This window comes from Sorex fumeus, unplaced genomic scaffold (genome assembly GCF_029834395.1).
Source record: "Sorex fumeus unplaced genomic scaffold, SorFum_2.1 ptg000178l, whole genome shotgun sequence".
Taxonomy (NCBI): Eukaryota; Metazoa; Chordata; class Mammalia; order Eulipotyphla; family Soricidae; genus Sorex; species Sorex fumeus.
The window spans coordinates 563,825-576,881 of NW_026606235.1; the positions used below are offsets into that span (position 1 = coordinate 563,825).

The 13,057-nt window shown below is 55.4% G+C and overlaps 1 protein-coding gene across 3 annotated transcripts; it reads left to right on the top strand.

The window, feature by feature from the left end:
* Window positions 1-3,478: 3,478 nt before the first annotated feature.
* On the top strand, window positions 3,479-12,607 carry LOC130017133 (dual specificity protein phosphatase 15-like). Of its 3 annotated transcripts, XM_056107831.1 has the most exons (7): window positions 3,479-3,733; window positions 4,581-4,614; window positions 6,247-6,329; window positions 8,849-8,898; window positions 9,807-9,881; window positions 10,900-11,071; window positions 12,220-12,607. In XM_056107831.1, the coding sequence occupies exons 1-7, from the start codon at window positions 3,713-3,715 to the stop codon at window positions 12,490-12,492; spliced, it is 708 nt and encodes a 235-aa protein (XP_055963806.1). In that variant the 5' UTR covers window positions 3,479-3,712; the 3' UTR covers window positions 12,493-12,607. The 3 variants fall into 3 exon arrangements, with proteins under 3 accessions (XP_055963806.1, XP_055963807.1, XP_055963808.1); XM_056107832.1 differs by lacking the exon at window positions 8,849-8,898; XM_056107833.1 differs by lacking the exon at window positions 6,247-6,329.
* Window positions 12,608-13,057: the final 450 nt, after the last annotated feature.

Here is a 13,057-nt window from a genome sequence, read left to right on the forward strand (position 1 = left end):
GCCTCAATTACTTGGCACATCATAATAAATCACTGAAGGGTTTTAAGAAATGACAAAGTGAAACCTGACATCTCAGCCTCTTCATATAATTGGTTTTACAAAGCAGTCACTTCATGACTTATTTAAGGCAAATTGGACTTTGAGACAACTCACATTTTCAAAGGCTCAATAGTATGTACATATTAAATGTGTAACTACATTTGATTTTGTTTTATTTTGGTTTGGGTGCCACACCTGGGATTGCTCAGAGACTCCTCCTGGGTCCATGCTTGGGAATTACTCCTAGCGGGGCTCAAGAGACCATATCGGATGCCGGGGATCAAACCTGGGCTGGCTGTGTGCGAGGCAAGCATGCTCCCCACTGTCCTATCACTCTAGTCCCTTACATTTGTGTTTTTTTAAAGGATGTTTAACTAAACGGCAGTTTTTCTGTGTCTGTGAAATCATTCTCCTCCCAGCAACCAAGTATGGGTACAAAGGGCTTCGTTGATCAGGTCCCTTGTTCAGTTTTTCTTTATGCCATGGGGTGGGGCATTCTGGGAAACGAGCCAGACAGCAGCACATTCTGTGTGCAGTTTTTCATGTAAAACTTGGTACCTGGTAAACATCAGATGAACAGATAAATAATCCCAGCTTTCCTCCTGTGCCCCGACAGTGATTTACAGGGCAGGGCATTGGAAATGGTCCCAAAACTCCTTCCTTTGCCCAACATCCACTCGATCTGCAAGTGCTGTCAGCAGCTTGCTGAAAGGTTAATATATGCTGAATCTGGCCCTTCCATTCCCGCGTCTCATTTCTTAGCTCCCACTCTGTCTCAGGGCATCATTTCGTCCTCCCCGGCTGTACAGTTACCTCCTCACTATCCCCTCATCCCGTCTCACTCCAGGCTCCAGGTAAGTCAGCCTCCCTGGTCTCCCCAGGAAATGTAATAACCCATCCCAGCCATAAATGGTCACGCATACTGGGTCCCCCACTCTCCTCTTTATTCTGGTCTTGTGCCACTTCCTTAGGTCTGCATTCCTCCAGTTCTCCTAATTCTTCACAAAGGTCAAACTTTTCCCACCACAGGGCCTTTGCCCCTGCTGTTCCATCTGCTGGAGAATGTTCTCTGCAGTCTTTAAATAGCTCAGAGATAGGTCTCATCTCAAATGTCATCTCTTGAGAGAGATTCTTCCTGCCCTGCCTTTGTTTCCTCAGAGAACAATGTTTCCATTTGTATAGGCTTCTTCTGTTTGCCTCACTTGTTCCTTCACCTTCCCTCTTTAAGCTGGGATATCCACCGCGTGGCTACTGGCCAAACAGGGTTTTATGAAGCATCTGACTTGCAGCTAGCTTGAACCGAGATGTGTGCTCCATTTGAAAGACACGCTGAAACGCTAAGGTTTAATATAATCAAAGACTGTGAAAGTTGTCATCAGTCATTTATGAGTACTGATAAACGTGTTGATGTGTTATTTTGGATCTGTTGTGTTAAATGCAAATATTAACAATTTGTTTCTACTTCTATAATGTGTCTCCTAGAACATGTGAAATTGCATAAGTGCCTCCTATATTCCTATTGGGTAACGTTGGCTAGAGTATTACCAATGATGGTAAGAGCTGTCTCTGCCTACCTCTGTGTCCCTAGTACCTACAATACGGTAGATGTTCCCTAAATATAGAGTAATTGCTATTTGGGGGATGGAGAGGGGAATGGAGCTACATCTGGTGCTACTCAGGGCCCATTCCTGGCTCTGTGCTCAGGGGGTCACTCCTAAGGTTCTTGGGGAACCGTGCAGTGCTGGAGATCAAACTGGTTCAGCCACATGCAAGGCAAGTTCCTTAGCCCCTATACTCGCTCTCTCTGGCCAAGTAACTTGGTCTTTATGAGAACACGAGGCACAGAGAAATTGCATAATTTGAGTAAGGCCTGTGTACACTGTGAATCTGCTGATGGGTTTTATTTTTCTCCACTCTGCATCCTGCTATGTGTCATCAGGCTGCCCACGAAGATCACTAGTATAGTCGAAGGAGTAGGGACAGGGGATCACTGGAGAAACAAAGCTGGTTCCACTCTTTTTATTTCAGTCCCTCTGATCTCACTTACTTGACACTCTTAAGCTGGTCCTAGAAGCCAGGAAGGGCAACTTCAACACACTGAGACATACAGGGTAGCTGGGACCCCAAGTTGACCTGTCTGCATGTATATGGTGCTGGGGATAGAACACAAGGCATGAACTCTAGCACTGAGCCCATTCCTGACACCACCCTGGGAATTTGTCCACAGTTGCCCAGAAGGTAAGCGGTGAACAGATTCTTGAACTGTGGTCTCCAGACTCATCGTCCAGGACTCTTGCTTTTCACTCCATCCCTTGAAGTCTCCTCTCCTCCAAGGGACTAAAGTGACTGTAACTCTGCCTCCCTCCTCCTCCTCCTATTTATCTCTGATTTTAGGGGACCCATTAGGGAAGTTATGCTTGGTTCCAGCAGAGCTGACCCAAATGGGACCATCCTCATAGGGGCCAAAGGATAGAAGAAAGGTATGAGAAGATGGATAGATGGGTGAGTGGATAGATAGATGGATGGGTGGATGGATGGATGGATGGATGGATGGATGGATGGATGGGTGTTTACATGAGTGGGTGGATGGTTGGGTGTATAAAGACTAGATGAGGAGGATGGATGGAGAAATACATGGATGGATGGATGGATGGATGGATGGATGGATGGATGGATGGATGGATTGATGGACAGACTGACGGTTGAATGTATAGAAGGATAGATAGATGGAGAGGATGGATAGATAGTTGAGTGGGTGGATGGTTCAGTATATAGAGGATAGATAGACGAGGAGGGTGGATGGAGGAATAGATGGATGGGTGGATGAATGGATGGTTAGTTGAACTGGATGAATGGTTAATTGAGTGGAAAGGAGGACGGGAGGAAAGAAGGAGGAAGGAAGGAAGCGATGACTGAGTCTGGGAGGCTGATGGCTGGCAGGTAGAAAGTCGGAGGGCCTGGCGGGGGCAGGAGAGGGGATGTACAGAAGACAGGTGTACCCGCTTTCCCTCATCTCCAACAGAATCTCAAGAGCACCGTTACTCAAGCATTCCAAGCCCAGCCCCCTTGCCGTTTCTGCTGGAAAGCAGAGGCCTGAGGACTGAGGAGCTGGCCGGGTCGTCCCGGGGGGGCCCCCCGCAGGGAGGCAGCAGGCAGAGCCCGCACTCAGCCCCGGGCCCCCGCGTCCTCGGCGGCGAGGGGCTCTGTCCAGGGGTGCGCCGGCCGGCCCGCGCCTGACAGTGCCAGGGCTGGTGGGGGGGAGGGGAGGAGGGTGGGCTCCCCGCCCCCACCCGGGAGGGGGCGGCCCCACGCGGCCCCAACAAGCTGCCGTTGTCCCGCGGGCCTGGGGCCCGGCACACTGAGGCTTTGTCCAGCCCCCCGCCGCGACCCGAGGGGAGGGGGGCCCACATGACCGAGGGGGTAGGAGGAGCTTGCGGCGGTGGCGGCGGCGGCGGCGGCGGTGGCGGCGGCGGCGGCTTCACCATCATCTCCCAGCCCGGCACCGGCTCTGCTGGCGGCGGCGGCGGGGCAGGACGGGGCGGGCCAGGGCGCGCCAGGCCCGCGGGTCCCCGGCAGGCTGCAGGCGCCGAGCCTGGGCCGCTCGTGCAGCTGTGAGCCCAGAGCCGTCCCAGCGACGATCTGGGGGTGCGCCGGGCCCCCGGTCCTCAGGACCATGGGGAATGGCATGACCAAGGTAAGACGGCGGGAGGTGTGGGGGGGGGTGGTGCGCGCAGCCCGCCCGGGGTCTGCCCCGGACGGCCGCGCTGCCCCCCAACTCTGACCTTCGGGGCTCGGAGTCTCGCCGGGTCCGTTGCTCGGGTCTCCCCGGGTGTCAGGCCGGGTCGCCCGGGCTCACTGGCTTGCCCTGCCTGGGGACCTGTGCCTGCCTGTCCCTGTCCTCCTCCCCCACCCCCACCCCACCACCCCCGGTCTCTCTCTGGCTGCCCCTCCCAGACTCAGTCCCCCTCGTTTCCGACCGCTGGGATCGGCTCTGTGGAACTGGCGCTTCATCCTCCCCCTGCCCCCATCTGCAGGACCCTCCACTTGTCCTTGCCTTCCCGTTCCCCATCTCGGCTTCCCCCACCCACCCGCAAGTCCACCTCCCCCCCCACCACCACCCCATTTGCTTTTATTTATTTATTTATATTTGGCCACACCCCGTGCTGCTCAGCGCTTACTCCTGGCTCTGTGCTCAGGAATCACTCCTGGAGATGCATGGGCCATCCTGCGGGGTGCTGGGACCCAAACCTGGGGTCAGCAGGGAGCTGGCAAAGGCCTTCCCCTTTGCTCTGTGGTCCGGCCCAGCCCCTCCCCGCTTGCTCCTCCCATCCCTCGAGATCTTTCTGCCCCCTCCCCTTTCATTTCTACCCACTTAGCCTCCCTCCAGGCCCCCTCCCCTGCCCCTCTCACCCTGCGGAGGCCCGGAGAGGAGGATTTACTCTCCCAGTCCTGCGATCCAGCCAGCTGGCCTTCCTGGGACCAAGGGGGGGCTGTGAGCCTGGGGTACAGCCCCTAAGCGAGGCCTGCCTGTCTTTCCTTAGGTACTTCCTGGACTCTACCTCGGAAACTTCATTGGTGAGAACTCCCTCCCTTGGCCGCAGGCCCACAACCTGCCTTCATGCTCTGCTCCAAGGAGGGCTGGGGGGCTGGGGAGGGGGGGGGCAGGGCAGAGATGCCAGGTTGGGAGGTATCCAGAGCGCCTGAGGACCAGGGGAGTGGAGTCCACGAGGTTCCCTCGCGTGCTGACTCTGGGCCAGTCTGCTCCAAGCTTCAGCCCCCCTCAGCGCAAGGCCCACCTGCCTCTAAGAGCTCTTGCTGCCTGAGCATCTGAACTTGAGGGAAGGGGGGTGCTGCTTCTAGCTGAAAAGCTGGAATCTCTCCTCCTTCCCCTCCCCGCACCAGCTCTTAAGCGAAGAGGACATCTCTGGAGTCTGGCTGGACCTCAGTGGCCTGTTCTGTCCTGAGGCCTTGTCCTTGGCCATGCCAGGCCTATTCTGTCCTGGGGCCTTGTCCTAGGCCAGAAGACAGGCTGGTTTGGGACTTGGGAGATCCCAAGTTGGGAAAAGTCATTTGCCTTTGTGAAACTAGAGAAAGCCGCAGAAAGGGCAGGAGATGGAACCCGGGACAGTTTTAGGGTCCCCATCTTTCTTGAGAGTGGCTTGAGCACTTCACGCCATTTGGTCTTGGAGAATCTGGCTCAGTGAGACCTGAACCTTCTGTCCAGGTAGCCAGTGAGAGAGCAGGAACCAAGTAGTTGACCCCAAGCCCCCTGGTCAGGCTGTACACAGCAAGTGCTTGGGAAGCATGTGTTCAAGGAGAAAGCGGATATTTCCAGTGAGAGGGGGAGAAGTCACTTAGTCACGTAGCTGGTTATAAGTCACTGATTATACGAGGTTTGCATGTGCTGAAAAGCTCGCCCTTGGAGACAGCCACGATGGAATATTTAAAGGCAGAAACTGATGCTGCATGCTGTTGTGTAAGCTGTGTTTCCCGTTCACTAAAATATTGGACATCCTGGCATCAGCACATGGGACCTTTTCAATGGTTTTCACTCCATGAGTGGGTTGTTGTTTATCCCATTCCCTTTGGGTGGACACTTAAGTTGTTCCCATTTTTTGTTTGTTTGTTTGCTTGTTTGGAGGCCGTGCCTGGTGGTGCTCAGGACTTACTCCTTATTCAACTCAGGGGACCAAATGGGGTGTCAGGAATTGAACTTGGGTTAGCCACATGCAAGGCATGCGCCCTACCCGCTGTACTATGGCCCTGGCGTTCCCTTTTTTTTTTTTTTTTTTAACGATTCCAGCGGGTTTGTTGTTCCAGGCAGCACTGCATCCAACAGCATGTTCTCCTCTCAACTTTCTGCGTCAGCAAAGCGTTCTGCAGACAAGTTTCCTAGAAGTAGAATTACAGGGTCAAGAAGATGCCAGGGAAACATGTTGGCAATGAAAAAAAAAACACAATAAACAGTACAGGCAAAACCAGGGAGAGGCTGGGCAGTTGCTGTTGGTTTCCCAGTCACAAGACTGAAGCCTTGGGGTTTGGTAGCACCAAGGAGGAGGTGGGGAAGGCCTGAGGAGTGACAGCCCGCAGAGAGATAGCCCACAGAGAGTGAGGCTCTGGGAGCAGGAGGAGCCAGCGGAGAGCTTGGGCTTTGGAAGGGAACAAGTCACACCTGTCAGACTGGCTTGAGCTTCCTGTTTCTTTCAGATGCCAAAGACCTGGATCAGCTGAGCCGGAATAAGATCACACACATCATTTCCATCCATGAGTCCCCCCAGCCTCTACTCCAGGTATTCCTGTCCCCTCCCCCAAGCTTCTGCCTAGGTCAGAAGAAGTGCTCCGACTTAACCTGCAACACCAGATTATCAGCTATCTGAAACTATGACCTTCCTGATGCAGGCTGGTACCTCTGGTTAAACACGGGCCTGGTTTACACTAGCATCCTTCTTTGACATCTGAGGCCAGAGTGGTAGGTTACCTCACCTAGGGCCACAAATCCAAGAAGCTAAAGAGTGGGATTTGGACACAGTCCGTCGTCCACCCTCACAGGCCTGAGCCTTTCAAAGGCCCCACGTGGCCTTCCCATTGCCTTGGCTGAACACGCCATTCCAAGTAGATGATTCTGGGTCTTGGTTGTGTGACCTCGACTCCAGGACTCTGGGCCTTAGCTCTTTCTGCCACTCAGGGCTGTCACAAGGCTGCAAACGGGCTGTGGAAGAGTGAAGATGCTTTATCTGCTGCCAGGCACAGTCCCCATCAGCAGATTAGAACTGGTAGTCTCAGGTCCTGGAAAAAAAAGGAGGGTAAGGGTGCTGTGAGTCTCAAGAGGCAAGGAGCCCGTTAAGACCACACGCATACTAGGGAAAGTCCATCTCCTCCCACTGTGCTCAGTGACCTTGATCACGCTGAGCTGCAGTTGCCTAATCTGTAAAAAGGGAATTTGATACCAGCATCTGAGTTATTGCGAGCCACATAATAGATTCTTGACAAATGACAGCTGCTAAAATAGCCAAGTTAATCATCTTCGTAGCCCATGAATAGAGTCCCCTCCTTGGCTCTTCAGAGCCCGTGTCACCAGCTAAAGGAAAAGAATTGTGAGCAGGAAAGGGCACTGGCCAGCTGAGATCCAGACCAGGCTTTGTCAACAGCTTGAGGTGTGACCTTGAGCAGGATGGGTCCTCTCTCCAGGCCTTACTTTCCCCACGTGTAAGGTGGGATAGTAGCTAAGAGCAGTCGCCCCTAATCTGTGATTCCCGGTGTCATTCCAATAAGAGCTTTCCAGGTCACTGGAGTCCAATTTCACTTCATAGGGCAGGCTTATTTTTGAGTGTTTGGGGTAGAAAGTCATTAGATTGTACGAGAAGGTTGTCAAGTCATGAATATATTTACTAATGGAATACCTGCTTACAAAATGAGTCTCTGCTCTAACAGCCCTTGGCTCTGCTCACAAGCTTCTCTCCTCCCCTCTCTGCAGTGAGATTACTAGTCAGGGTCTGATAATGTCCAGCCAACCCAAGGCCAAATGCATTGCAAAGTGAAATCGCAAACCTTGCAAAAGATGCTGGAATTTGCGACCTTGGAGAAAGTGAGTTAGGGAAGGACAGGAGTTTTACACACAGCCATAAGCAATGAGGACCTGCCCAGGCTTTCTAAGCCAGCAAAGGAAAAGGCATCTGAAAAGGGCCATTTGACAATCACAGGATTAAGAGAGATTCTTGGATCCGAGAGATCTCTCAGAGGGCCGCAGCACATGCATTGTATGTGGAAACCTTGAGTTTCATCCTGGGCATCACCTGGTTCCCCCATCACTATGTTGGAAGTAGCCCCTAAGCACGGTCGGAGATGGCAGCCCCCCCAAAAAAAATGGGAGAGGTCCTTGTTAAGATGATGAGATCCTTGGAACATGGCAAAATCGACTTTTATAATCTTGTCTGAGGGTCAAGCATAAAGTAAAGGCTATTACTGCAAGTTTATTAGAGAAATTACAGACAGTGATTATTTTAATATTTAAAATGATTGATTTTAGGGGCCAGAGAGAAATTATAGTGGGTAAGGCCTTGCATGTAATTGATTTGGGTTGGAACCCCGGCAGCCCATAGGGACCCCTGAGCCCTGCCCAGAGCGATCTCTGAGCGCAGAGCTACAAGTAAGCCCTGAGCATTGCTGGGTGTGACCCTCCCAACAAATATTTAATTTTCAGGTGGAGCATTTTGATATGTAGGACATAGTTTTAAAATCCCATTTGTGGACTTTTTAAATTTTTTTTTGCTACACCGGGCAATGCTTAGGGGATACTCTTGGCCCTGAATTCAGGAATCACTCTGGGCAGGACTTGGGAGACCATACGGGGTACTGGGGATCAAAACCACAGTGCCCTACCCGCTATACTAACACTCCAGCCCTTATGGATTATTTTGTTAGTTTCAAGATAAAAACACCTGTTTTTGAAGAAAAAAAAAAAACCTGCTCTGCCCTTCTTCCTGTGTAACTCTAAGCCTCATCTGGAGAAGAGTCACTTTCAGCTGTTCATTCTGGGCTGTCCAATAAAAGGGCCTCTGGGTCCTTTCAAGTAAGACCTCTTGCCCAAGTCACCTATGTAGTAAAACCTGCTCAGAAGGCTCTGAAATTGCCATCAGAGCGAGAAGGCCCTGATAGGTGGCATCCACCCTCTTTGGCCAGAGAGGGCAATGGTGGCCCGCCAGGAGCTGGCCAGGAGCTGGCCTGGGGTTTCAAGGTGCTTGGGTGGCCCTGCTGGGGAAGGGGGCACAGGTAAGGACCACCCACTGCCCAAGCTGTTTTGTACTTGCAGGACATAACCTACCTTCGCATCCCAGTGGGTGACACCCCTGAGGTACACATGTAAGTTCTGAATGGACCCACACATGGACAAGGCAGCCACCGCTGTGGGGGTGGCAAGGGGCGGGGTGGGGCCGGCCGGAGGTGTCCTGGGGAGGACAGAGGACACAGGCCAGAGAGCTGTCCTGGGGACCCAGATCCGGGTTTTGCCCCCTCTCAGCTACCCCCTCACTCACACCCCTTGACTGGCTCTTAACCTGCCCTCCTTCAGCTGCCTCTGCAGTGGCGCAGTGGAGAAAGTGCCCCCCATGCCCGCACCCCCATCAGATACACCTCCACGATTCCCAAGGGTCCGGCTGAGCCATGCAGAGGATATCTGGGTTCTGGCCGGCCTTTGCCGTTTGAGTCCTGTGTGACCTTAGGCATACCACCTCTCTCTGAGAGGAAAAAGTGGGGGGTGCGGCCACCATCACGGAGTACAGCAGGTAGAGAGCTCTTGCTTGCATGTGCTAACCTGCTTTTGATCCCGGGCATCGTGTATGGTTCCCTGAGAACCGTCAGGGTGGCTCAAAAAGAAAAAATAAAATAAGAGATTTTCCAAGCTCAAATGGCTTGAGCTGAGGTTCCCAGTCAGGTCCTACAGGGTAAAGGTCCCCAGAGTTTGCAAAACGGCTTACGTCTGTGCTGCTGGAAGAGATAATCCTGCCCCCTGGACCCCCGGCTCCCTACAAAGGTGGAAACAGAATCCACAGGCCCCAAGCAGCTGTTCTTGCCTGGACCGCAGGGTTTGCCCTTGCTAAACAGGACTTAGCCCCCATCACTACCCACACCCCCCTCAACGGTACTGGCACCCGCTCCCTGCCTGACCAGAGCTCCCCAGAACTGGGACTCTCATCAATTCATCAATGGGAAGTCCCACCTCCAGGAATTCCTGCCTGCCAGTGCGGGGACACTATCTTTTTCCTCTCCAGCAAAAAACACTTCAAAGAATGTATCAACTTTATCCACTGTTGCCGCCTCAATGGGGGGAACTGCCTGGTGCACTGGTGAGTTGGTGAGGGGGGGGGGGTGGAGAGTGCAGGGGCGGTGTGTGTGGGGGGGGGGTATCCTCCAGACATAGGAGCACAGTGCCTGCTGAGAGACCAAGTGTGGAGGGGGGGCTCCAATTTGGGCTCTGTCCCTTAACAGCTGGGGGACTCTGGCCCAAAGAGCTGTTTCTCCCCCAAACTCAACTTCTGCCTCTGTAAAGGAGGGCAGGGGTGGGGGAGGGGACGAAGATCTGGCAAGCTATGGTCAGAGAGAGGTAAGGTCATTCTGAGAGGCCAGCACCACCGTCCACCCCCATACTCCTGGCTCTTGTCTGGCCTGTGAGGTGATGGTGCACACACACTGGTACCCAGGCTAGGAGGAAGAACCCAGGAACCTTCCCCCGGGTGTCTGGCTTCATGGATGTCAGCCAGCCCCTGCCTTCTCCACTGCTGGGTGGTTCTCCTGAGTTCCAGACAGAGCGAGAGCTCCGCTCCATCTTGCATCCTGCACTCACTTCCCCGGCCTCTCCCTCTGCTCTTCAATCCACCCGGGCTCCTCTCTCATCATCTTCACAGTGCCCAGAACATTTTTCGCCACCCATCTTCAGGGCTGTTTGATGTCCCTTCCCTAACAGTCCCTGACCCCCACTAGATTAAAATCTCTTCCTATACAAACTCCTGGCCCTAGACTCATCTTCAAAGCCATGGCCACTGGCCTGGAATTATCTCCTGGGTCAGTGTCTGCTCCCCGCAGCCGTAAGGTAAGGGCCCGAGCTGCAGAGTCCAGGTCCATTTCGTTCCCCACCGTCTCTCCAGTACCTGAGAAAGAGCTAGATGCCTGAGTAGAGCTGAAGCCGAGAACACCTGGGGTGCTCCGGGCAGAGGGCACAGAGGGGCACGTGTGGAGGTGGCTGCCAGGAGCTGCCCGCGGTGGCTAGAGCTCAGGGAGGCCCACTTGGGGGTGGGAGGGTGGAGGCTGGGGTGTCTGGTGGAGGGGAGTGGGCCTTACCTGAAGCCCGGGGTGGGGGCGTCCCAGCTTTGCAGGCATCTCCCGCAGCACCACCATCGTGACGGCCTATGTGATGACAGTCACAGGACTGGGCTGGAGGGACGTGCTGGACGCTATCAAGGCCACGCGGCCCATCGCCAACCCCAACCCTGGCTTTCGGCAGCAGCTTGAAGAGTTTGGCTGGGGCAATTCCCGGAAGGTAGGGACTGGCAGGGGCTGGTGGGGGCTGGCAGCCTTCTCCTGCCCTCTGAGCATGGACGGAAAAGAGATTATCTTCCATCCAAAGATTTTTTTTTTCTGGGCTCTTGACCTCATGACTCTTGTGCTAGCCTAAACCCCCACAGGTATGATTTCTTTGGCCAGGACGGTCTCTTTGCCCTTCCTAATTCAGAGCTTGGCCATGGAGCCTACCTTTCACCCTTCCCTTTGACCAGATTCCAATGCCGCCTGAGCCACCTACCTGGACCCTGAAAGCATCTGAGTGTTTGACCCCTTGGGGAGAAATATCTCTCTGTCCCTTTCCTGTCCCATCTCTGGGTCCTTGAGGAAGCCCAAGTAGTTTCTTCTCTAATACCTGTGGGGCAGAAAGCACATACAGAGTCTGAAACTGAGCTGCTCTGGGAAGGGAAGAGGAGGGAGAAGAGGGGAGGGGATGGGAAAGGAGGGGAGGGAGGGAAGAAGGGGAAGGGAGGGGACAGAAACAGAAGGAGAGAAATGGAAGAAGGAAAACAAGCAAGTAAGGGCAAGCAAATGAGAGTGAGGGAGGAAGGGAGGGAAGGAGAAAGAGAGAGAGAGAGAGAGAAAGAGAGAGAGAGAGAGAAGCAAGAGAGAAGGAAACCTGAAGGCCCTCAACAGGTGTCCTGCCGCACCCTTGGAGGGGAAAGAAGCAAAGGAGGAGGCAGGTGTGTGTGTGTGTGTGTGTGTGTGTGTGTGTGTGTGTGTGTGTGCGTGCGTGCGCGCGCGCACACACTCATGTGCGCGGGTTGCAGCAGGAAGGATTCATGTGTGTGCACCCGTGTGCATGGGGCGCAGCGGCAGGGATTTGTGTGTGTGCGCGCGCGCTCGTGTGTGTGGGTTGCAGCGGGAAGCATTCACGTGTGTGCACGCGTGTGCGTGGGGCGCAGCGGGAGGGATTCGTGTGTGTGTGTGTGTGTGTGTGTGTGTGCCGTGGCGGAGGGATTCAGTGGTCCCCGCTGTGTTCTCTGGAGCTGGGTGGTTCAGGGCCAGGGCAGGGACTCCTGGAGGGGCTGGAGACCCCCGGCGGGGAGGAGCGGGGCGGGGAGGAGCGGGGCCCCGGGGTGCGGCCACCCACCGAGGCGGCGCGCGCCGCCCCCCCGCCCCCCGCAGCTTCGCCGGCAGCTGGAGGAGCGCTTCGGCGAGAGCCCGTTCCGCGACGAGGAGGACGTGCGCACGCTGCTGCCGCTGTGCAAGCGCTGCCGCCAGGGCTCGGCGTCGTCGGGCGCGTCGGGGGCGCAGCAGCCCCGCGGCTCGGACGCCGCCCTGCAGCGCCTGGTGCCGCGAGCCGCCCGCGACGCCCACCGGCCGCTGCCGCTGCTGGCGCGCGTCAAGCAGACTTTCTCGTGCCTCCCGCGCTGTCTGTCCCGCAAAGGCAGCAAGTGAGGCGCCCGCCCGCCGCGGCTCCCCTCTCGCTCCCGACCGCGGCTCCCTGCCTCCGGGGGCTGCCGGGGCCTCCCACGGCTCCCGGGACGGACCCAGAGCCCGAGGCCCCCCCGCCCCCCCCCTCGCTTGTCCGCGTCTGTGTCCTCGGTCTCTGTGTCTGGGCGGCCTGCTGCAGCCACCTGGTGCCTTATCCTGGGGCTGGTGAAGGGGGCACCCGGGGCCTCCCCTTAAAGGCGGCGGGAGGGGCGGGTGGGCGGTGGGTTGGACGCGGCCTGGTGGATATTAAAGAGACACAGTAGTTGCCTGTGTGAGCGTCTCTCGATCATTCAGCGAAGGCAGGAGAAGGGTCTGAGACCCACAGAAAGCAGGGCTGAGAGGGGTAGGTCTGCAGCCCCGAAGGCCCGGGAATCCGCCCTTCTCCATAAGGAACTCGGAGAGGGTACCGGTTCCCCGACCGCGCGCGTTCCACCTCTCCCCCAGCGCCGCCGCCGGCGTCTTAGCAAGGCTTTGGGGCTCTGCTCTTCTCCAACCCCGGTCTCTCTCATTCTGCAGCCCCTCTCCACCT